The 26,006-nt window shown below is 45.3% G+C and overlaps 1 protein-coding gene across 1 annotated transcript in view; it reads left to right on the plus strand.

The window, feature by feature from the left end:
* Window positions 1-26,006, plus strand: part of LOC309556067 (prostatic acid phosphatase-like) — a 163,292-nt gene that overhangs the window by 84,225 nt on the left and 53,061 nt on the right. Inside the window, exons 5-6 of the mRNA XM_082258379.1 lie at window positions 11,979-12,077; window positions 22,485-22,592. Of these exons, the coding sequence (XP_082114505.1) occupies window positions 11,979-12,077; window positions 22,485-22,592 (207 nt within the window). The remainder of the gene's footprint in view (window positions 1-11,978; window positions 12,078-22,484; window positions 22,593-26,006) is intronic.

Below are 26,006 nucleotides of genomic sequence, written 5' to 3' on the forward strand. Positions count from 1 at the left end.
GAGTATAAAAGGAATGGACTAATTTACAAATCTCATAAACTTATATTTTATTCACAATATAATATAGATAACATATCAAATGTTGAAATTGAGACATTTTGAAATGTCATGCCAAATATTGGCTCATTTTGGATTTCATGAGAGCTACACATTCCAAAAAAGTTGGGACAGGTAGCAATAAGAGGCCAGAAAAGTTAAATGTACATAAAAGGAACGGCTGGAGGACCAATTTGCATCTTAATAGGTCAATTGGCAACATGATTGGGTAAAAAAAGAGCCTCTCAGAGTGGCAGTGTCTCTCAGAAGTCAAGATGGACAGAGGATCACCAATTCCCCCAATGCTGTGGCGAAAAATAGTGGAGCAATATCAGAAAGGAGTTTCTCAGAGAAAAATTTGAAAGAGTTTGGAGTTATCATTATCTACAGTACATAATCTCATCCAAAGATTCAGAGAATCTTGAACAAAATCTGTGCGTAAGGGTCAAGGTCGGAAAACCATACTGGCTGTCCGTGATCTTCGGGCCCTTAGATGGCACTGCATCACATACAGGAATGCTACTGTAATGGAAATCACAACATGGGCTCATGAATACTTCCAGAAAACATTGTCGGTGAACACAATCCACCAACAATCCATTCGCCGTTGCCAGCTAAAACTCTATAGGCCAAAAAAGAAGCCATATCTAAACGTGATCCAGAATCACAGGCATTTTCTCTGGGCCAAGGCTCATTTAAAATGGTCTGTGGCAAAGTGGAAAACTGTTCTGTGGTCAGACTTATCAAAATTTGAAGTTCTTTTTGGAAAACTGGGACGCCATGTCATCCGGATTAAAGAGGACAAGGACAACCCAAGTTGTTATCAGCGCTCAGTTCAGAAGCCTGCATCTCTGATGGTATGGGGTTGCATGAGTGCGTGTGGCATGGGCAACTTACACATCTGGAAAGGCACCATCAATGCTAAAAGGTATATCCAAGTTCTAGAACAACATATTCTCCCATCCAGACGTCATCTCTTTCAGGGAAGACCTTGCGTTTTCCAACATGACAATGCCAGACCACATACTGCATCAATTACAACATCATGGCTGCGTAGAAGAAGGATCCGGGTACTGAAATGGCCAGCCTGCAGTCCAGATCTTTCACCCATAGAAATCATTTGGCGCATCATAAAGAGGAAGATGTGACAAAGAAGACCTAAGACAGTTGAGCAACTAGAAGCCTGTATTAGACAAGAATGGGACAAAATTCATATTCCTAATCTTGAGCAACTTGTCTCCTCAGTCCCCAGATGTTTGCAGACTGTTATAAAAAGAAGAGGGGATGCCACACAGTGGTAAACATGGCCTTGTCCCAACTTTTTTGAGATATGTTGATGCCATGAAATTTTAAATCAATGTATTTTTCCCTTAAAATGATACATTTTCTCAGTTTAAACATTTGATATGTCATCTATGTTGTATTTTGAATAAGATATTGAAACTTCCACATCATTGCATTCTGTTTTTATTCACAATTTGTACAGTCTCCCAACTTTTTTGGAATCGGGTTTGTATATAAATATAATATAGTGCAATATAACCTCTCTTTCTTGTCTAAAATGTATTTCTGTGTACTTCATGACCACCTCTATATAAAAATCAATTACCTGTACCACAGCAAATTAAAAGTAGTGGTGTACATTAAACTTACCCCTATGCCCATGGTCCAGAGATTCTTAAATTTAAGGCCTCATGTACACAAGGCATTTTACAAAATGAGCTGCAAAGCCAGTACCGATGCCAGAAGAGAAGTGGCTTTAAAAACGGATTTAGAAGCACTTGCAATGGTGTTAATGAGTATTTAGCTGCATTAGCGTTTAGTCGCATTAGCATTTAGCAGCATTTCTCTGCCCTCTTCTATTTTCCATTCCCAAAATCAACTACTACAGCTTAAAAATGCTGTCCTGTGTCAGGCATTTTTACAGCTGTAACGCTACTGCTGCAGAATGCACTGGCCCTGGTGTTTTTTTGCAGCTTGAAAACGTCTATGCCACTTACAGTTCCTAAAAGCCTATATGTGCATGGACACATAGAATAACAGGGAGAGGCATTTTTAAGCTGTAAAAAAAAATTGCCTGAACGCCCCTAACAGCAGCTGTAAAAACTTCCAGTGTGCATGAGGCCTAAAAATGTAGGCTCAGTACTTTTCTCCCCCTCCTTTTCACTCTGCTAATGGCCAGTTGGCAAGTAAAGGCACTAGACCACTATGGACCAGCTTCTTCTGCCTAGCTACAGGTACCTCACCTTTACTACTTCAGCTCAAGGAGGTTTACCCACATTCATGACCAGGCCATTTTTTGCGATACAGCACTGCGTTATTTTAACTGGCAATTGCACGGTCATGCGACGCTGTACCCAAATAAAATGTATGTCCTTTTTTTTAATCACAAATAGAGCTTTCTTTTGGGGGTATTTGATCACCTCTGTGGTTTATATTTTTTGCACTATACACAGAAAAACGACTATTTTGAAAAAAAAAAAAAAAAAAAAAAACAGTATTTTTTTATTTTCTGCTATAAAACTTATCCAAAAAAAAAGGGGAAAAAAATCTAATTTCTTTATCAATTTAGGCCAATATGTATTCTGCTACATATTATTGGTAAAAAGAAAATCCCAATAAGTGTATATTGGTTTGTTTGCGCAAAAGTTATAGCGTATTGTAGCGTGTTATAGTTATAGCGCAAAAGTTATAGCGTCTATAATCTATGGGATAGATTTATGGATTTTTTTACTAGTAATGGTGGTGTGAAAGGAGTCACATTGGTTGGGGGGGCAGTGGAACTCAGCTTACCTTCGAGAGGTTGAAAAATTCCTCTCTCAGCTCCCTAGGCCCCTCTTATGTGTAAGTTACCCTGTGTCTATTAGGGGCACAGGATGACCAGGAAAATGATGGGCAGCTACTTAATGGACACTGAGAATATGGTTTGGATTACTTCAAATGGGACAGTAATATTAATCAACAATATACCTGAAGGAATATATGAAGACTCTGGGACTCTAGGCCTAGGATCCATGGTAAAGGCCTAGCTGGCTATTGCCAATAGGAGACTGCTTCACACAGTCAGACTCATAGCAGATGCTAATATCATCAGCTCAACCACCTGTCTTCCACACATTGTTGATTATGCTGATTTACTCATCTATTGTCTACTGTGGGTTCTGTGTTTATACTTCGGATAATATGTAATGTATTTTGTTTTAGCCTTTTTGCAGTGCTGAGTTAATTAACGTGTTAATTATAACATTGTGCAGATGTGAATTCCCATTCACCTATTGTTTCTGTCCAGATGGCTAGGTAATTCAGGTTAATTATATTTCTGTACACAATTTCATCTGCATAGGATAACGTAATCAGGCACCTAACCTGGCAGGGTAATTTGATCAGGAGGGGGATGTCCTCCTATGTGGTATATATTGTTACATAGTTACATGGTAGGTGAGGTTGAATAAAGACAACAGTCCATCCAGTTCAACCTGTGTAGGTGTGCGTGGCTGTAATCATCTCACATAGCCCTTAATGTCCTGATCCTTGAGATGTAAGTCTAAGAGTCTTTTGAAAGCCACCATACTACCCGCAGAAACCACCTCTTGTGGTAGAGAATTCCACAATCTTGTAGCCCTAACAGTAAAGAACCCTCCTCGTTGCCTGAGGTTAAAACACTTCTCCTCTAATTGCATTGTATGTCCTCGAGTCCTCATGCAATTCCTTCGAATGAACAGTTTTCTTTCTAAGCTGAGATCCCCATTAAGTAATTTCATGTCCCCCTATCATGTCCCCCCTCAGATGTCTCTTCTCCAGGGAGAATAAATCGAGCGATTGCAGATGATCTTCATAGTTAAGGTCCTCCAACCCCCTAATCAATTTAGTTGCCCTTCTCTGGACTCTCTCCAGCTCCAACAAATCTCTCCTCAGGACTGGCGACCAGAACTGGACAGAATACTCCAGATGCGGTCGGACCAGAGTTTTATAAAGTGGAAGGATTATAGTCTTATCTCTGGAATACATCCCTTTCTTTATGCATGCTAATATTCTGCTGGCTTTGGCAGCTGCCGCTTGACATTGCATGCTGTTGCCTAATCTATCATCAACCAAGACTCCCAGATCTTTCTCCATTTTTGATTCCCCCAAGGGTTCCCCTCCTAACGTGTATTGTGTTTTCATGTTTTTAGTCCCCAAGTGCAAAACCTTACACTTCTCCACGTTAAACCTCATTTGCCATATAGTTGCCCACTCCGTTATTTTGTCCAGGTCATTCTGTAGGATATCTGCTTCATGCTGTGCAGTTATTGCCCTGGCCAATTTTGTGTCATCTGCAAAAACTGATAACGAACTACTGATCCCGTCCTCAATGCTGTTGTCACGTACCTGGTCCTGAAGCCGAAATGCTGAGAGGGCTCTCCTTGCGGCTAGGTGCTCGGTGTCCCTGAAGGTGGAAACAGGGAACACGAAGCCCAAAGAAGCAGGGATTGCAGGCTGTGCCACGGATGAGAGATGCAGGTGTGGAGATCTCTCCGCAGGTGGATACCAGATGAGGTGAGCAGTAGGACCCAGTGGAGCTGATGATGGTGCAGACTGCACACAGCAGGAAACAGGTTGTAGTGGCTCCAGTAAGCTGGATATGGCAAATAGGTATTGCAGGCTGGAGCAACAGGTAAGTACTGCAGGTGGGTACAGCAGGCTGGGTACTGCAGGTAGGCACCAAGGTGGATCACAGCAGACAGGGTGAAGCAGGAAACGTAGTCAGAGATGGATGCCAAAGTCAGTAAGCCAGTGGTCAGCAGACAGAAGAGCAGGGACGTAGTCAGGCAAGCCGAAGTCATACACAGGACAAGAGGCAAGAGCAGATCCGTGGGCTATCCGAGGTCAGAGCTGGGGGAATAACAAGAGGTATCCAAAGGCAGGCCGGGTCGGTAACAGATGATCAGAAGCATAAGCACACACACAAGAACAGGAAACAGGAAGCTGAAGATCAGTCAGCAATGTCCATGTGCTGCAGTCCCTCTTTTAAAGGCCAGAGGGCGCCAAGATCTGACAAGCATTGTGTGAGCCAGCACACACACGTCTTTGCCATAGTGAACGTGCGTTCGCAATACGTGTGCGTGCATTTGTGCGAGTGCGGCCATATTGGAAATTGGCCACCATGCCAGGCCTACGGGCAACTCTCCTCTGGCTAGTCTCCTGACAGTGCCCCCCCCCCTACGGGCAGCCTCCGGATGCCCAAACGCGATACCTTTTCAGGGTTTCTGTTGAAGAACTCCAGCAACAATCTGGGAGCATGAATATTCCCTTCGGGCTCCCAAGAATTCTCTTCAGGGGGGTAACCTTTCCATCTGACAAGATATTGAGTTTGCCTTCCTCTCTTCCTGCAATCAAGAATTGTTTCTACCTCAAATTCAGTATCTTCGCCCACTGTAACCGGTGGTGGTGGTGGTGGGTCTTCTCTTCCCGGAAAATGGTCTGAAGAGGCAGGTTTCAGAGGAGACACATGAAAAACCGGGTGGATTTTATAAGATTGTGGAAGTTTCAGTTCAAAGGCCACAGGGTTTATCACTCTCCTTATCTCAAATGGCCCAATGAACCTTGGACCCAGTTTTCGTGAAGGGCAAGGGAGTTTCAAATTAGCCGTAGATAGCCAGACCCTGTCTCCAACTTTCAAAACTGGATTCCCCCTCCTCTTCTTATCATAGTACCTTTTATAATCCTCCTGAGCTTTTGAAATGGCTTCCTGAAGAACCTGATAGTTGGTTAAGATGGAGGTTAATCTGTCTTGAACTGCGGGCACAGGACTTTCAGGCAACACGTCAGGTAGAAAGGATGGATGGTACCCAGAGTTGGCCCAGAATGGAGTCTGGTTGGTGGCAGCATGAACTGAATTGTTATAGGCAAATTCGGCACAGGGTAACAGAGATACCCAATTATCTTGTGAGAAAGTGGAAAAGCATCGAAGGTACTGTTCCAAGGTTTGATTGGTTCTTTCCGTCTGGCCGTTGCTTTGGGGGTGGTAGGCCGAGGATAGGCAGACGTCAATGTCTAAGGCTCTACAAAGAGTTCTCCAGAACCTGGAGGTAAATTGTACTCCTCTGTCAGAGACTATGTTTCTGGGCAGACCATGGAGCCTTACTATTTCCTTTATAAAGGCATGGGCGGTGTCTGCGGCAGAGGGAGTGCCCACCATCGGTACAAAATGTGACATTTTAGACAATCGGTCTACTATTACAAAAATGGAAGTGAATCCCTCAGAAGGGGGTAGATCCACAATGAAGTCCATGGACAGCATTTTCCAGGGAAGGTCCGGGACCGGTAATGGTCTTAACAGGCCCCAGGCTTTAGTGTTACTCCCTTTGCTGCGGAGGCAAGTTGTGCAGGAACCAACATAATCTTTGCAGTCCTGGCTCAAGCCTGGCCACCAGAAGGAACGTTGGACAAGTTCGATGGTCTTGTGTACCCCAAAATGACCGGCTAGCTGATGATCATGGCATGCTTTAAGGACTAAAGTCCTGGTCTCTTGTGGTACAAAAATTTTATCGTTATGCCAGAAGAATCCATCTTGCTTCCTTAAAGCTGAAACTTCAGTTTCCAGGCATTGGGCAGATGCTAGCTGTATGGCTGACTTTAGATTAGGTAGTATTAGTAAAAAATTTTGGGAGGACAGGATTGTGCTGGAAGATGCTACTTCAGGAGTTTCCGGGAACATTCGAGAGAGAGCGTCAGCTTTGCTATTCTTGGACCCCGGCCGATAGGTTATGTGAAAGTTAAAATGGGAGAAAAACAGGGCCCACCGTGCTTGCCGGGGTCTAAGCCGTTTGGCAGTCCTGAGGTATTCCAAATTTTTGTGATCGGTAAAGATCATCACAGGGTGGGCTGCACCCTCCAGCAGATATCGCCACTCTTCTAAAGCCGCCTTGATGGCCAACAGCTCCCGGTCACCGACATCATAATTCTTTTCTGCTTGACTTAATTTTCTTGAAAAGAAGGCTACTGGGTGGAGCAAAGCTTTAGGCCCTTGGCGCTGTGATAAGATTGCTCCAGTAGCCACTTCCGAGGCGTCTACCTCCAGGACGTAGGGTAGAGTGGGTTCTGGGTGCTGTAATACTGGAGCAGAAGTGAACAGGGCTTTAAGTTTATCAAAGGCTTCCTGGGCCTCCTGAGACCACTGAAATCGAGAGTGTTGTCGTGTCAATTGAGTGATGGGGGCAATGATGGCTGAGAACCCTCTGATGAACCTTCTGTAGAAATTAGCGAATCCTACAAATCTTTGGATTCCTTTTTTATCCACTGGAGCAGGCCACTCAAGAATAGAAGACACCTTCTGGGGGTCCATGGCGATTCCATTGGTGGATATTATCAACCCCAGGAATTGGATGGCTTGTTTCTCGAACTCACATTTCTCTGCTTTAGCATAGAGTCCATGTTTTCTAAGTGTAGATAAGACTTTCTTCACATGTACACGGTGTAGTTCGAGTGATGCAGAGAAAATAAGAATATCGTCAAGATACACAATCAGAAAGTGATCCAGGTATTCTCTAAAGATGTCATTTACAAAATGCTGGAAAGTTGCCGGGGCATTACACAGTCCAAAGGGCATGACAAGATACTCAAAATGTCCGAAACGGGTTCGGAAAGCTGTCTTCCACTCATCCCCCTCTCTAATCCGGACTAAATTATAAGCACCCCGGAGATCTAGTTTTGTGAAAACTTGGGCAGTCCTAAATCTTTGAAAAAGTTCTGGTACTAGGGGAAGTGGATATCGATTTTTAATAGTAATTTTATTTAATTCTCTGTAGTCCACACAGGGCCTAAGTGTGTGGTCCTTCTTTTCAACAAAGAAGATCCCCGCGCCTGCTGGGGAAGAGGATGGACGAATAAATCCTTTGTTTAGATTTTCGTCAATGTAGAGACGTAGAGCTTCCAATTCCACCTCGGATAACGGGAATATCCGGCCAAAGGGAATTTCTGCACCTGGCAGCAATTCTATGGGACAATCATAGGGCCGATGCAGAGGCAAGACATCGGCTCTCCTCTTATCAAACACGTCTAGAAAGTTGTGGTAGCTGGATGGGACAAGCTGACTGTTATCCGATACTGATTGGATGGTCATGCAACTGGAAGAGCTCAGGGACTCAGGTACAAAACAATGTTGGCGGCAGTAGGCAGAGGAAAATATGATCTCCCCCTTAGACCAGTCAATCCTGGGGTTATGGGCTCGCAGCCAGGGGATGCCCAATATCACAGGAAATATGGGGGAGCGAAGGACATCGAAGCACAGGAATTCCTGATGTTCAGAGTCAGTTATAGTCATAACAGGTTCAGTCTCTTGGGTGACGGGCCCCGATGTGGGGATGGTGCCATCTGCCAGGTGAACAGTAAGGCTCAGTCTTTTAGGTCTAAGCGGAATGCTAAATTTCTTGGCTAGAGCAAGATCTAGGAAGCAACTGCAAGCACCGGAGTCAATTATGGCCTGAAACTTGATTTCCCTATCCGCCACCTGTAGTGAGATGGGTAGAAGTAGGTGAGCTGGGTGAATCCCGGTGACTGGAGAGTAGGCAGGGCCAGGAAGCCGGGGCTTACTGGGTCTCACAGGGCAATTACAAAGAAAATGTCCAGCCCCTCCACAGTAGAGGCAAAGGTTGGCTTGCCGACGGCGTGTCCTTTCTTCGGGAGTTAGGGCAGAATGCATCAGTCCAATCTGGATTGGTTCTCCCTCTAGGGGTGTTGAGGAAGAAGAGGTAACAGGCGTAGAGTGGATTGCTGGGGGAACTCTGGGTAGCATCCAGGTAGGTCTGGAGGACTGAATTCGTTCGGATCGTCTCTCCCGCAGTCGGCGATCAAGCTGGATGGACAGTTTGATAAGGTGTTCCAGAGTGGCAGGGGTGTCGACACGAGCCAGCTCGTCTTTAAGTGCTTCAGATAGGCCGAGCCGAAACTGGTACTTTAATGCGGCCTCATTCCAGCCGGTGTCTGCTGACCATTTGTAGAATTCAGCTGTATAGTCCTCAACAGGCCGGCACCCTTGTTGTAGTGTGTGTAGGGCTGCCTCGGCCGTGGCCATTCGCTGGGGGTCGTCATAAAGTTGCGACATAGTTTCGAAGAAAGCTGAGACTGAGTTGAGGACCGGGTTCTTTTGCTCCAAAAGATAATGGGCCCAGGATTGTGGTTCATCTGTGAGCAGAGAAATGACAAAGCCAACCTTAACGGTTTCAAGAGAAAAAGTCTGTGGTTGCAGAGCTAGATACAACTGGCAAGCGTTTTTAAAAGCCCTGAACTTTCTTCGGTCCCCAGAGAAACGTTCAGGTATGGGGACCCTTGGTTCGGGTGGAGGTACCACTATCGTTGGTGCGACAGCTGTGCGTTTATAGGCAGCAGAAGCTGAGGCTGGGGCTGTATTTTCCGGGTTCTGGTCGGTAGGAAAAGGAGTAGTGTATAGACTCTGCAGACGACCTTCCAATTGATCATAGTCTTCTTGCAGATTTGTTATGGCTTGCGTGATGGCTGCGACTTGTTGGCACAGAGCTTCTAATGGAGACGCACCTCTGTCGGCTTCAGACATCTTTTGGCTGACTGATACTGTCACGTACCTGGTCCTGAAGCCGAAATGCTGAGAGGGCTCTCCTTGCGGCTAGGTGCTCGGTGTCCCTGAAGGTGGAAACAGGGAACACGAAGCCCAAAGAAGCAGGGATTGCAGGCTGTGCCACGGATGAGAGATGCAGGTGTGGAGATCTCTCCGCAGGTGGATACCAGATGAGGTGAGCAGTAGGACCCAGTGGAGCTGATGATGGTGCAGACTGCACACAGCAGGAAACAGGTTGTAGTGGCTCCAGTAAGCTGGATATGGCAAATAGGTATTGCAGGCTGGAGCAACAGGTAAGTACTGCAGGTGGGTACAGCAGGCTGGGTACTGCAGGTAGGCACCAAGGTGGATCACAGCAGACAGGGTGAAGCAGGAAACGTAGTCAGAGATGGATGCCAAAGTCAGTAAGCCAGTGGTCAGCAGACAGAAGAGCAGGGACGTAGTCAGGCAAGCCGAAGTCATACACAGGACAAGAGGCAAGAGCAGATCCGTGGGCTATCCGAGGTCAGAGCTGGGGGAATAACAAGAGGTATCCAAAGGCAGGCCGGGTCGGTAACAGATGATCAGAAGCATAAGCACACACACAAGAACAGGAAACAGGAAGCTGAAGATCAGTCAGCAATGTCCATGTGCTGCAGTCCCTCTTTTAAAGGCCAGAGGGCGCCAAGATCTGACAAGCATTGTGTGAGCCAGCACACACACGTCTTTGCCATAGTGAACGTGCGTTCGCAATACGTGTGCGTGCATTTGTGCGAGTGCGGCCATATTGGAAATTGGCCACCATGCCAGGCCTACGGGCAACTCTCCTCTGGCTAGTCTCCTGACAGCTGTTTAGGAATAATTTGAACAAGGTTGGTCCCTGGACTGAGCCCTGGGGCACCCCGCTTACAACCTCAGACCAGTCTGAGTAAGCGCTGTTTATTACCACCCTTTGGACATGGCCTTTTAGCCAGTTTCGTATCCAAGAGCAAACCCTGCTGTCAATACCTGCAGACCTTATTTTATAAATTAAGCGCTTGTGGGGAACTGTATCAAACGCCTTAGCGAAATCCAAGTACACCACATCCACTGGTCTGCCCCTATCTAGCTCACAGCTCACCTCCTCGTAGAATGTTAAGAGATTGGTTTGACAAGAACGCCCATTTGTAAACCCGTGCTTATTACTGCTGATGATGTTGTTGTCTTTAGCATACTTTACGATATAGTCCCTTATCATCCCCTCCAGAAGTTTACATATTATTGATGTCAAACTGACAGGCCTATAATTTCCTGGGATATGCCTCTGGCCCTTTTTGAATATCGGAATCACGTTAGTTGTGTGCGAGTCTGTTCAATAAAAATTGTTGTTGTTCCAGATCTATACAAGCTGAGATCCGTCTAGTTTTGCATGTAGGGCGGCTGTAATATCTGATATATATGTTCAGACTGGAGGAAGCGGTATTCTGATGGAAGCCCACAAGCACAGTGTGGATTGTGGTTCCATTACAGGTGGCAATCATCGAGTTATAGCAGGACTGCGACATTGCAATGGACAAATCCGTCACTAAGTGACACTTTTTGGGGACCAGTGACATTATTACAGTGATCAGTACTAAAAATATGCACTGTCACTGTAGTAATGACACTGGCAGTGAAAGGCTTAACATCAGGGGCAATCAAAGGGTTAAATGTGTTCCTAGGGAGTGCTTAGTAACTGTGTGGGGGTGATTTTACTGTGGCAAGGCAGAGATCTGTGTTCCTGCTTTGTAGGAGCACAGGATCACAGCCTTCCCTTGTCACAGTAATATTGCCTATGTAAACAAGGCAGCTCGGCGTTCTGCCTGTCTCCCCACTCATTGGCTCCCGCTGTGTCCGATCACAGTGGGAGGGGGTCACTGGTGGCGCGTGTGTGTGAATTGCAGAATGATGTGCAGGTACGTGATTCTGCACAGGGAAGCCCCTGCCCTGCAGTAAATGTACGTGGGGCAATCGGCCAGAGGCTCAACAAAGATGTCTATATCGGTGACATGAAGATGAGCATAATGAACATCATTACCTTATTCTGATTTAAAAAAAAAAAAAAAAAAACTAGCCTCAATTGTGGTAAGGTAACTAGAATTCCATTCAATACACATACATCAGCAACATGCATATTGTGGGAGTAGCTGCTTATCTGTATCTGATTACACTGCTTGGCAAAAAATTGTATGCTACAGTTCCAAAGTCTTCTCTTTGACAACATCTCATCTGTGTTTGTTGGGCCTACCAGACATTGTTTTCAACTCTAAAAAGCTGATGTGAACTGAATTTCCTGAGATCTCCTGAACTCATACTAAAAATAAAATTTTCCTTGAATGTTGCAGAGAATCTGATTTTATTATCTTGATTTCAGATGCTTTTCAAATCTGTAGACATCTGCCCCCAATTTGCCAAACTTGTAAAGGAAACTATCACATCAAAAGAGTTTATTGAACGTACAAAGCCCTATGAGGTAAGGGTCTATTTCATTAGTAAGACATTGAACATTATGTGACTGCTTTACTAAACTAATAGTAACTTTTATCCAAGTTTGTGTTTCCTTCAAATAGCCATGACAGTAGCCAGACCCTTGTCCTATTTGACACTGTTTTTAATTCCCATAAATCTGATGAACACAGGCAAGAATGAAAATTACGCCTTTAAAAAAAATGTATGTTTAAAGCATCCAACAATGTTATGTTTATCTACTAGTCTAAAGTGTTACTAAACCCAGGAGCTTGCATTCACTATATCTGTTCTCCCACAGCACACAATCATTGAAATGCAAATATTTTGGTAAATATAAACTGCTAAATACCTTTTCTCATGAGCCGTATAAAGCAGTCTTGTGACTTCTATTAGTGTCTGGTTAAAGCTTGTAGGAGGAGTTCATTCTACTCTGACTGTTCTATGAGGCTACAGGACCCCAATCCTCTGTCTGGACAGTGCTGATTGGTCCTGTGTCAATCACATGCACCCTTCCAAGAAAAAAAAAATTCTCTTGCACCCCTTAGGTTCCAAAGTGAGTATAACAAGCATGCTTTACTGCATATACAGACTGGTTTTACTGTTATGGGTTTAGCAACACTTTAACAGAATTGTGTAATGGATTTGTACGTGATTTTTTCTAAATTTGTTTTTGTTTTCATTTGTTTAATATTTCACTTCATGATTTTGAGCCAGCAGGTAAAGCTTCAGGTAATTTTTAAAATTTTCTCTTACGTCCTCCGACAGTCGCCGCTCACTCATACAGTCTTCACCAATGGGTATTGACCTCTTATCCATAGGAGCAAGCTAGGCATAAGACTTGTTAAAAACAAAGCATTAACATAGACACACCTATGGGGGCTGCCCCACTGGTCCAATACCCCCCCTGCTATCAGCCATCCCAACTCAGTTTGTCTTCTGTCTAGTTAGGAGTGAGATAGGTTCTCCCTGTGCTGAGGCTACAGTCTCAGCCTTCTTTCTTTTTCTTATGATTTTATGATTTTATTTCAGGGAATGTGTTTTTTTCTTCACATTACTAGCTGTTATTTTCTCAGCTTTTAGTTAATCACTTCTTCAAGATGATGACGGCGTTGCGGAGCTGGGAGTCGGACTGGTCGTCTTGGTTTTTCCAGGACAGAGGGCCTGATGGAATCCCAGCCCACCATTGAGCGTTTAGCAGGCTATGTGTTCGCCCTGGCCTCACAAACAACCCATCCCTGTCCTCAGGGATGCAAGCCTGCGAGGTGGCTACCTTGCCTGGACGTCTCCCTACGGTTCTCCGTGTACTGTTGGCGTCCTGCGTTTGTTGGCTGATGGCACCCCTGCCATCTGAGGGTGGACGGTTTCCCGTCGATGAGAGGCACCCCGCGCCATCGGGTACAGGTAAGTACATTCTGTGCGGGGCCTCTGTCTGGGGCTGGCAGTCCTGTGTGTCTGTGTTATCCCCTCATGTCTGTGGGTTTTTGGGCTCCCTGATCCCAGTCCCTGCGGGGGTTTTTTCTCACAGTCTGTGCGCTGTGTGGGTTGTGGGGGTCCCTTTTCTGTGTCACCTTAGGGTGTTTCTTGGAGGTACAGACTCGTGTGGCGACCGCTGTGGGGTAAAACTCTGCCGGTCCGCCATTTTAGGTGTGGGCAGCATGTCTGGCTTCACTGTGGGCGCTTAAACAGCATGAATGTATTGTGTTTTTGGCGCCTTGCAGCGCCATCTTGTGTGTGGCAAACCGTTCGTTCCGAGCACATGTCGGCGGCCATCTTGCCGAAGCCTCCTATTACTTCTATAGGCAACCATTTTTCCTTGGCCTGCAGTCTCAGTTTCAGTCTCTTGCGGTGACATCACTTCCTCCTTCTGCTCAGAAAAGATCGGCTGCGGTGGTAGCACTTTGTGGGGGTCTGTCTGCTGTTCTTTTTTTGTGTGCAAATCCTTCTGGCTGTCAGTTTATCCTGCTCAGGGGTCTGTTTGTCACAGTCTTGTAGCGGTGGGCTGCGGGGGTCCGTGGCGCATTTAAAGGGCCAGTACCTTTTTTTTTTTTTTTTTTTTTAAAAAGGGGGAATTTTTTTTTTTACCATGGAATCTCAGGACAGCAAATTTCCCTCAGCCTTAGTGGGGGATTCGGGCTCCTCTGAATCTTCTGCTCTGACCACATTGTCTGCTGCAGTGGCGACTTTGGTGTCCAAAGTGGATATTCTGATGACTGAACGTGCTGACAGAAAAAAGCCTTGTTTTTCCTTGTCTTCTGATTCTGAATCTGACATGGTTGCCGTAGGTGGCATGTCCCTTGCAGGGTCTCGCTCGTCTCTGTCTGAGGGGGAGGCGGAGGTTGCAGGGGTGGATGATTCTTCCCCTGGGACGGCTGAAGACCGTACAGCGATGGATGCGCTGATTCTTGCCATTAAAGAAACACTACATTTGGAGGATGAGCCCAATCCTCCGGGAATTGTGTCCTCTTTTGGTACACACAGGACCAGCAAGGCGGCGCAGGTGTTCACGCTACTGTGAATGATCAATGGCGTCATTTAAAACGCACCTTTGTGGTGCCTAAGAAGTTTCAGCTCCTTTATCCCTTCGCGTCTCCTACGGATTCGCGCTTGTGTGTGGCTCCTACTGTGGATCACACTGTGGCCAGGTTAAAGAAGGCTACTCTGGTACCCACCGAAGATTCTCCGGTGTTCAGGGATCCTACGGATAGACGGATGGAATCCCTTGCCTGCAATGCCTACATGGTGGTGGGGTCCCTGCTGAAGCCTATTTTCGCCTCTGTCCTGGTGGCTCAAGCCGTGGAGAATTGGACTAAGGCGCTAAGACGCACCCTCATGGCTGATTCTGCTCCCCCTATTACCGTGGCGATGGTGGACCAGATTTATCAAGGGGTCATGTATTTGTGTGATGGGGCCTTGAATGAGGCCCCTTTAGCTGCGCGCCTGTCCAGTGTCGCAGTGATTAACCGTCGCCTGATATGGTGACCAGACTTCAAGGAAAACGGTGGCTGAAATCCCCTATGTGGGGTCTCGCCTGTTTGGGGAATCTCTGGATGAATTGGTTTAGGGGGTCACTGGGGGCAAGAGCACTCTGCTGCCCCAGAATCCTAAGGGCAAGTTTTTCCGCGGTAAGCAGGGCCCCTCCTTTAAACCAAATCCGGGGTCCTTTCGTGCCTTCAAGGCACAGAACAAGGGAAAACCCCTCAAGGGCCAGGGTGGCCAGAGAAAGCCCTGGGCGAGCAAACCTAAATCCGGCCATGCTGGTGCGGTGGCCCAGTCCGCCTCTGCCTGATGGGGTGTCCTCACCCATTTCAGGGGTGGGGGGACGTTTACGTGGTTTCCTCCAACCTTGGCTGCTCCGAATTCCGGACAGGTGGATTCAGGAAATCATTCGATCAGGTTACAAGATCGAATTCCTTTCGCGGCGGGCGGACAGATTCTTTCCCTCAAATCTTCATTTGACCCCAGGGCGGTTACAGGACCTGTATCAGGCAGTGCAAGATCTTCTCGCCCAAGGGGTGATCGTCCCGGTGCCTCATCGGGACAGGTTTCGGGGGTTTTATTCAAATCTGTTCACTGTGCCCAGAAAGGAGGGCAAGGTGCGTCCAATTCTGGACTTAAAAGCTTTGAACCGCTTTGTGCACGTTCGGAAGTTCCGCATGGAATCGCTCCGCTCGGTGGTAGCCTCCTTGAGTCCGGGCGAACTACTGGCCTCTATCGACCTGAAGGATGCGTATCTACAAATCCCCATTTTCGAGGGTCATCAGAGGTACCTCCGATTCGCTATCGCGGAGGAACACTATCAGTTTGTGGCGTTACCTTTCGGTCTCGCTTCGGCTCCAAGGGTGTTTACCAAAGTGCTGGCTTCTGTTCTGGGCCTGTTACGGGCACAGGGCATTGCGGTCTTGGGATATCTGGATGATCTCCTGTTAAGATCAAGTGCCAGCCAGAGCCTGCTGCACGATCTGTCCACTACAGTTAAGACGCTTCAGGAGTTCGGATGGACCATCAACATGCAGAAGTCGACCTTGTCTCCTTCGGTTTATCTCCCATACTTGGGAATGGTTCTGGACTCTGCTCAAGCAAAGGTGTTCTTGCGGGAGGACAAGCTCCGGACCCTGCAGAACGAGGTCAGGGCCGTCAGGGACAACGAATCCTCGTCACTCAGGACCTGTATGCGGTCCCTGGGGTTGATGGTGTCAGCCTTCGAGGCAATGCCGTTTGCACAGTTTCACACGAGATCTCTCCAAGCTGAGATCCTGGCCAGATGGGACAGACTGCCTCAGTCCTTGGATCTGAGGGTGTCCCTGAGTCGCCAGAATGGATCTTCTGTGGTGGCTCCAGTCCCACAGAAGATCCAGATGGAAAATCCTTTCGGCCGTTACTGTGGACAGTAATACCACGGATGTCAGCCTGTCAGGCTGGGGTGGAGTCCTGGGCAACCTGTCTGTCCAGGGCACTTGGTCGGTGGAGGAATCCTCCCTCCCCATAAACATATTGGAATTGAGAGCGATCAGGCTGTGCCTGCTCCATTGGTCGGATCGTCTCCAGGGCTGCCCTGTACAGGTGCAGACGGACAATGCCACAGGAGTGGCTAACATCAATCACCAAGGGGGCACCAGGAGTGCCCGGGCGGCCCAGGAAGTGACCAGTATTCTGTCTTGGGCCGAGATTCACATCCCGGCAATATCGGCAGTTCACATTCCGGGTGTGGAGAATTGGCAGGCGGACTATCTGAGCCGCCAGACCCTGGACCAGGGGGAATGGTCCCTGCACCCGAAGGTGTTTCAGATGTTGTGCGCGAAATGGGGATCCACGGATGTGGATCTGTTCGCGTCTCGGCTGAACCACAAGGTGGAAAGGTTCGTGGCAAGAACGCGTGATCCTCTGGCAGACGCCTCGGATGCGCTGGTGGTGCCTTTGCATCAGTATCATCTGATATATGCCTTTCTTCCGATTCAGTTGTTGTCCAGGTTCCTTTGCAGATTGGCCTCGGAACCAACATTGGTGATTCTGGTGGCGCCGGACTGGCCACGCCGGTCCTGGTACGTGGACATCGTTCACCTGGCCGTCGAGCCTCCTTGGCGGCTACCAATGCGGGAAGATCTACTGTCTCAGGGACCGATCTTCCATCCTGCTTTACAGTCGCTGGCTTTAACGGCATGGCTGTTGAAAGCCAGGTCCTGAGAGACAGGGGTCTCTCCTCAGAGGTCATTCCTACCTTACTCAAGGCTAGAAAAGCCTCGTCTGGTAAGGTTTATTACCGTAGATGGAAAGCTTATTTTGCCTGGTGTGAGTCCAGGGGCGTCTCTCCTCGTTCATACTCAGTGGCGAGAGTGTTGGCTTTCCTTCAGTCTGGTGTGGACCAACATCTTGCGTTGACCACGATTAAGGGCCAAGTCTCTGCTCTGGCCGTCCTTTTCCAGCGCCCCGTGGCGTCTGATTCTTTGATTCGCACCTTCATTCAGGGAGTGCATCACTTGGCCCATCCTCGGAGGGCGCCTCTACCTCCATGGGACTTGAACTTGGTTCTGTCCGTGTTGCAACATTCCCCGTTTGAAAACATCAGGGAAATCTCGTTGTCTCTGCTGACTAAAAAGGTTGCCTTTCTTGTGGCAATCACTTCTGCTCGCAGAGTGTCGGAGTTGGCGGATTTGTCCTGCCGCTCCCCTTACCTGGTGGTTCATAGGGATAAGGTGGTCTTGCGGCCTAATCCATCCTTTCTTCCGACGGTGGTTTCTGATTTTCACCTTAATGAGGACATTGTTTTGCCTTCGCTCTGTGCGAACCCTAAGCATCCTAAGGAGTTTGCTTTGCATTCCTTGGATGTTGTCAGGGCGATCAGGGTTTACTTGTCGTCAACTGAATCCTTTCGAAAATTGGATTCTTTTTGTCCTTCCTGAGGGACCTTGGAAGGGTATGGCTGCGTCTGCGGCGACCATTTCGAAATGGATCAGACAGACAATTGTACATGCCTATTCGTTGAAGGAATGGGTACCGCCCTTCCCTGTCAAGGCGCACTCTACCAGAGCGGTGAGTGTGTCCTGGGCCTTCCGGCATCAGGCTTTGTTGGCCCAGGTGTGTAAGGCTGCGACTTGGTCGTCAGTGCACACTTTTTCCAAACTCTACAAAATTGATGTTCTGGCATCAGCCTCCTTTGGCCGCAAAGTTCTCTGTGCGGCAGTATTGTGAGGGGACCCTGGTTTCACGGGTCCCTGGCTGTTGGGGTTGTTTTTTCCCCCTTGGTTATTTGCTTTCCTGGGTTGTTGCTCCTGTTGAGCCTTTTTTATTACCCAGAGGGTTACCTTTATGTTCATGTAAGGTTCCTTTCTCTGATGTGGGTACTGCGTGGCCTTTTCTGACGGTTGCGTTTCCCACCCCTCATGTCTACACTGCTTTGGGACATCCCTTTGGTGAAGACTGTATGAGTGGGCGGCGACTGTCGGAGGACGTAAGAGAAAACTGAATTTTTGTAAAATCTTACTGTAAAATTCCTTTCTCTGAGTCCTCCGACAGTCGCCGCCCCTTTTTTTGGCTGCTAACTGCTTGCTACCAAACTGAGTTGGGATGGCTGATAGCAGGGGGGGGTATTGGACCAGTGGGACAGCCCCCATAGGTGTGTCTATGTAAATGCTTTGTTTTTAACAAGTCTTATGCCTAGCTTGCTCCTATGGATAAGAGGTCAATACCCATTGGTGAAGACTGTATGAGTGGGCGGCGACTGTCGGAGGACTCAGAGAAAGGAATTTTACGGTAAGATTTTACAAAAATTCAGTTTTTTAGGCCGCAGTTTGTTTCTTTGATTTAATCTCCTGTTTTTTACCCAGTTCAAAGACTCATCAACAGTCACTTATCCCAGTGACTCATCCCTTACTAAATTCTATATTAAAGTAGAGCTCCATTCAAATACTAACTGTACTTAAACCTGCACCCACTCTCTATTCTAAGCCTATTCTAACTACTCTGTAAATGAAAGATGTCTTTATTTACTTATTCTAAGGGTGCTTCGGTTCAGGTACATGATCACCCCACCAGCCGGCTTTAGTGAAGAGGAGAGATCGCCAACAATGGCTGAAGAGCCTAGGCGATAACGTCACCCATAGGCTTACTATGGGGCATCGATTATCGGCTGTCACTCCTCTACACTGAAGCCGGTGCTGGGATCTGATCATGTGACCAGACCAGAGGACCCTCAGAATAGGTAAGTATAGACATCGTTCTTTAACAGGTTAGTTAAAATAGGTTTAGAATAGTGAGCTAGTTTGGGTACACAGGCAGTCCATGTTACAAACAAGATAGGGTCTGTAGGTTTGTTCTTAAGCTGAATTTGTATGTAAGTTGGAACAGGTAAATTTTTTAAGTGTAACTCCAGCCAAAAAATATAATATTTTTAATCTTTGTGGATAGCATAGGGAAGGCTTTATACACCTGTAATGTTTGTTTTGCTGTCTGTGCCCCTGTTCAGAAGATTTCATCTTATTTTCTCTCCCTGTGACAATTTGTTTTTAAAAATTTTGGGTTTGGTGATAAAGCTTCAGGGGAGACACCTTTTTCCCCATGATAACTCTTACAGGAGTGAATTTTTTGTCATATGGGTAGATTTTCTCTCACTCCCTATTGTCTCCCTCCATTTGTAAGTATGAGCCATTTGTAAGTCGGATGTTTGTAACTCAGGAACTGCCTGTAATTGGTATTTGACTGGAATTCTACTTTAATATTTCACTTTATGCTTTTGAGCCAACAGCTAGATCTTCAGGTGATTTTTACATTTTTTTTAGGCTCTCCCTGTTTTTTACCCAGTTCAAAGGCTCATCAACAGTCACCTATCCCAGTGACTTATTGAACTTCATTTTTATAATTCAATGGATGCATTTGAGTCAGCAGGTAGAGCTTCGGGTCGTTTTCTCACATTTTTTTAAGCTCTCAGTTTGTTTCTTTTATGAAAGCTGCTGTTTGCCTACCCAGTTCAATGACTCATCAACATTCATTTATCCCAGTGACTCATCCCTTATGGAATGGCTCAGTTTAAATTAAAGTGTGCCTCAAAGCAAGCTGCTGTGCTGCGCTGTCTCTTTATTTAATCTGTGGCACTGTGGGAACAATTTGTCATATTTTAAATGTTTGTTTGTAAAGCAGTGATTGCATGTGTTTTATATTTTAAAGAGATAGAAAACAATACATTAAACTACGATTGCATACCATAAAATTAGAATATCCTCAAAAAGTTCATTTATTTCGGTAATTCAATTCAAGTGAAACTCATAAATTTTATATAGATGCGTTACACACAGAGTGATATATTTCAAGCATTTCTTTATTTTAACTTTGATTATGGCTTGCAGCTAGTGAAAACCCCAAATTAAGTATCTCAGAAAATTAGAATGTTACATAAGACCAATCATCACAAACTGTGGAAAATGTGCATTTTATTTGTAAATCAATGTCCCAGAGTCTGGAGGAAGAGTGGAGAGGCACAGGATCCAAGTTGCATGAGGTCCAGTGTGAAGTTTCCACAGTCAGCGATGATTTGGGGAGCCATGTCATCTGCTGGTGTTGGTCCTCTGTGTTTTATCAAGTCCAAAGTCAGCGCAGCCCTCTACCAGGAAATTCTAATACACTTCATGCTTCCCTCTGCTGACCAGCTTTATGGGGATGCTGATTTCATTTTCCAGCAGGACTTGGCACCTGCCCACACTGCCAAAAGTACCAATACCTGGTTTAATGATCATGGTATCACTATGCTTGATTGGTCAGCAAACTCGCCTGACCTAAACCCCATGGAGAATCTGTAGAGTATTGTCAAGAGGACGATGAGAGACACCAGACCCAACAATGCAAATGTGGTGAAAGCTGCTATCAAAGCAAACTGGGCCTCTCTAACACCTTAGCAGTGCCACAGGTTGATCCCCTCCATGCCACGCCACATTGATGTAGTAATTTATGCAAAAGGAGGCCCAAGCAAGTACTAAGTGCATACTATACTATACATAGACATACTTTTCAGTACTTTTTATGATTTGAGTGTAATTGGAAGTTCACTCCATTAGGCACTATTATTTTAGCACTGACATTTTAGTAATTTTTGCACATAATTTTTTTGCATAAATTGCACTATAATTCATATTCATTTGATTTGTGATTTTTGGAGAATGATATGCATACTGGTATATTTGTCTTTTATTGCACCTAGAGCATCACCAAAACCCATTTTTTTATACATAGATTTACAACAGGCACTACCTCTGTAGCATTCTAATTGGAGGCAGAAGCTCAAAGCACTTTTAGAATATTATCACATTTTTTGTTGATTATCCATAGCACGGACTATACTTATATATTTTATTTTATTAGGGAAGGGGTTAACATCAGGGGCAATCAAGGGGTTAGGTGTGCTTCTAGGGAATGCTTTCTAACTGTAGGGGGACAGGACTGACTGCAGGAAGAGGGAGATCTGTGTTCCTGATTTGTAGGAACACACAATCTCTCTCTTCCTGTCCGGCAGAACAGCGGTCTGCCTTGTTTATATAGGCATACCGCTGTTCTGTCATTCTCCTTCATGATCACGGGTGGCCAGTGGCCATAGCGGCCACGGGATCCGCTGAATGGCTCCTGCTGACTGGCTCCTACTGTGACCAATCGCAGTTGGAGTGTGGCTCCAGCGGCACGTGTGCCCCCTAGAGACATCTTAAACAGTCACGTATAGGTACGTGATTTTGTGCTTCAGGTCCGCCCTGCCACAGTCTATGTACGTGGGGCAGTCCTTAAGTGGTTAATCTCGTTAATCACATCATGTGGTTATAAAAGATAATGAAAGACACTCATAGTGCAATAATGCGTATAAAGCTGGTTTATTAAATAAAAATTGCTCTTACATCAAGGACAATGAATTTGAGCGATATAGGAAAAAATCTTGCAAGGCCGCCTGCAGTGCGGACCGCGCTAGTTGACGTCACTTTGCTAGCCCTAATCCAACGCGTTTCCTTTAAGAAGGCATTGACTGGGATGAAGGCTTTATATTCTAACACCAATACACATTCTTTGAAGGAAATCAGCAATAGGTTTGTATTACAAATTTGTTTTCAAGTTTTATTTCGTCTTCAGATTTGATTCAAATTCAGTTTTAATTTGATACGAATTCTATTCAAATTTGATTTGAATTCAAGTCAAATTGATTTGAATTTCAGACATAATTTTGTTTCGAACCCATTTAAATTTGTTACTATTGTATTTCTGAAATTTGGATACATCTGAATCTCTGAATAACAAAACTTTTGTCTGAATTTCGATTCGGAAAAAAACAAACCACATATGTCTAGTCAAAACTACATAAGCAAAGTGGATTAGTTGAGCAACTGCATAACAGACTCAATTCTGTTAATTCTAAAATGTATGTGTACTGCTGTTATTTTGAATACAGGAATTTCTGAGCTCTTTACAAAAAGAAACTGGCTACTCATCTGAACAATTAATTGGACCGAAAGGACCCTATCAATGGTGGACACTCAACGATGCACTAGTTTGTGAGGTAAATAAAAGTATAAAATAACCAATAGGGTTACACCAATGAAAAATCAATAAATGCAACCACCCAGCACCAAAATATTAGGATTAGAATCGAGAGATGTGGAACACAAAACTCGATAAGAATAGCTGCTACTATAAATGGATAAAACAATATATATATAATATGTATGGTAATAAATTAATCATACATTAGCAGCGTTTTAAACACCAATAGAATAGTGTATATAAAAGACTGAATGTATTATAATTCACTGTAATGAAACAAAAAACCATAATGTGCAAATCCCATAAATCCTATTGAGGAAAACTGGATATGTCATTCACTCTAATAAACAGAATCAATAACCATTAAGTCCATTAATATCCTGTGCAGATATATAAGGGAAGAAAATAAAGTCCACTGATTATGTTCTTGGAAAACAGTCACAGTAAATGGTGATAAAAGTAAGATAGATCCGTGTGGCCAGAAACAGTCTTTAGATCTTAGATAAACCTTCACTACACCTCGTGGAAGATCACCCCCACAAGTAGAAAAACTCACCACATATATATGCAGTATGGGCGGGCCCATTACATATATATATATATATATATATATATATATATATATAAACAGACTTCACTGCACTGACTCCAAAGATATATGAACAGTTCTCATCTCCTCCCTGCGGGTTGGATCTCATAAGACCGTGGTGCCAGTTTGATCCAAAAATGAAATAAACAATTCATAGTGAAGTCCGTTTGTACAATTTATTGAATAAGCCCATCCATCACCTTACAATATGCACTTACAAGATATCAATAGAATAAAAGCATCAAAGCATAGCTAACCAAGCCCCCGAAGCCTACTCTGTGCTCACCGCTCTCTGTCCTGCGGTGTTCAGTGGGGAGGACAGTCCAGCCACGGCACCCGACAAGACGCTGTGCTTGTGTATAATCACAGATGTGAAAGCCGTGTGGTCACTCCTTCCAGTTTTCCTCAATAGGATTTATGGGATTTGAATGTTATGGTTTTTTGTTTCATTACAGTGAATTATACATTCAGTCCTTTATATACACTATTCTATTGGTGTTTAAAGTGCTGCTAATGTATAAATAAAAGTATACTGTTCTATAACACACTAAAGCTGGCCATACATTGTTTGAAATTTAGCCGGTTTAGCAGAAACCGGCCAAATTTGATTAGTGAGTGACAGTCCCCTCTTGATAGAAGTTGATCATTTAAGCTACTTCTGTCTAATGAGCTAGTTGGGAAAATGTTTCTTGATCATAATGCAATGTCCCGGCTAGTGGAGTGGGATTCCATCATCCACCTCGTTTGTGTGGATGGAGCAATCTGTTTAGCCATTGGGCTGAACGAAAGAGAACTAGCAGTGTATGGCCAGCTTAAATGAAAAGATAATGGACGTAAGGACTATAAAGAGCGCCTGTTAGCTCAAGTCATTATAAAGCAAACACTGTATGAAAAAAGAGGCCCTACAATGCTTTAGCAATGAATGCCTGGAGGCTGCCCTAACCGTATTGTACTAAACACAGTTATGGTCCTCTTTAAGGATTATGTATTAATGGGCTGAACACTTTTAGAATATCACATTTATGTGCCTTTCATTTGCTGATTTTGCCTTGTTGCTGTCTTTGTGAAATATTGTTTGGTATTTTAAATATGAAGTAAAAATTAATTAGTAATGAATATACCAGTAGACTTTTGTTCTGGACTGGCACAGATTTTCATCCACACAACCTATACATTTTCTCAATTGCCTGTATTAGGGACTACAAATGAGCTTGGGTTCGCTGGAACCCAAGTTTGTCCAAACCTGGAGATCAGTGGTCATTGTTGGTCCAATGAGCTACAAGCGGAAGATTTCCTATTCCGCAGCTAACATACACAGATGCTCATAACATTATTGACCAAATATAGACTTATGGCCATATTAAGTCAAAATCATATTCGGTCAATGCCCCTATTTGGTCAGCTGGGAAATGGAGAATCTCCAGCCTACAGTTCACTGGGACAGCAGTGGCAACTAACTTTTGGGTTTGGACCACACCCGGGTCAGACCAAACCCAAGCTCATTCATATTAGGAATTATGTCAATGGGCTTTGGACTTGTGAGCAAATTTTGATTGCTTTCAGGTGCTTGCATAAAATATCAGTTTAAGCCCACGTTCACATTGGTCTGATTTGACATGCAATTTGACATGTCAAGTCGCATGTCTAATCGGAGCTAATTGCCAGCAATGGCACTGTCCGAATTGGTGCAACGTCGACTTTGCGGCGCCACACCAATTCCCAAAAGTAGTTTCTTTACTACTTTTGGCGACTTCAAGGGGCCATGTCAATCTGTGCAGGAACCAGCAGATGTCTGTCAAATCGCACCCGAAATCAGACTAACAAAATGCTGTTTAAAATCATGCGAGTTCAGATATTTCTGAGATCGTTCACAGTTCAATGATAGATGCAGTTGATCTGCAGCTGACCTCCTTCTTAGCTGCATTGACTTGCTTCCAGCTACTTTTTACTTCCCATTGATTTGTAAGGGAACACAGACAGCTCTGATGTGAACAAAAGCTCATTGACACATGACCATACCAGAACCACAAGGTGGCAGAGCTTTTTTTCCACTATTTGAGGGTGTGAGTATAAAGGCTGCTTTTCAAATGGTTGGGACAAGCACCGCCACCTTGTGGTTCTAGTATGGTCATGTGCCAATGAGCTTTTGTTCACATAAGAGCTGCCTGTGTTCCCCTACAAATCAATGGGAAGTAAAAAGTGCCATATTAAAAGGAGAAATATAGCCAAAGCTCATTTGGCTGTACTTCTCCAGTGGATCACAGTGGTGCTGTTCATTCTGCACTCCGGTGACCCATTTTCAGAAGACAATGGGCTGAAGCCTGCTGTCGGCTGACATCACAGAGCCGGTCCAGGCTCAGAAAGGATCGTGATCATATGGTCGGGATCCCCCAGATCCCTGGACCGGCATCTGGCTCAGCCTCTCAGTGCACCCCTTCCACAGCCCAGCGCTCCAGTGAGCGTAGGAGGGGCAGAGCTGATAGCTGGAGACTGGCAGTCATCAGCTCTGCTCGCTGGCTCTGAGAACTGAGTGATCAGCGGTGTTTGATCGCTCGGTTCTCAGTGTTAGAGCTGGCAGGTGACGGATGCAGCTTTGGGCCGATGCTGCATCAACCTAGGTAGATATGATTCTCGAAAAAAAAAAAAATGTAATCCTCTTTTATTGCTCCCAAAGCCTAAAGTGTATCTAAACCCAAAAACAAATAGATGCAAAGCTCTTAGACTCGATTCACACTAAAGCGACTTGTCAGGCGACTTGTCAGCCTGACAAGTTGCGGTCCCTCGCAGTCCATTGACTGCTACAGGACCCGTTCTAATAGGAGCGACACAAGTCGCTCCAAC

Source organism: Pelophylax lessonae (assembly GCF_965119305.1).
Source record: "Pelophylax lessonae genome assembly, chromosome: 5".
Lineage (NCBI taxonomy): Eukaryota > Metazoa > Chordata > Amphibia > Anura > Ranidae > Pelophylax > Pelophylax lessonae.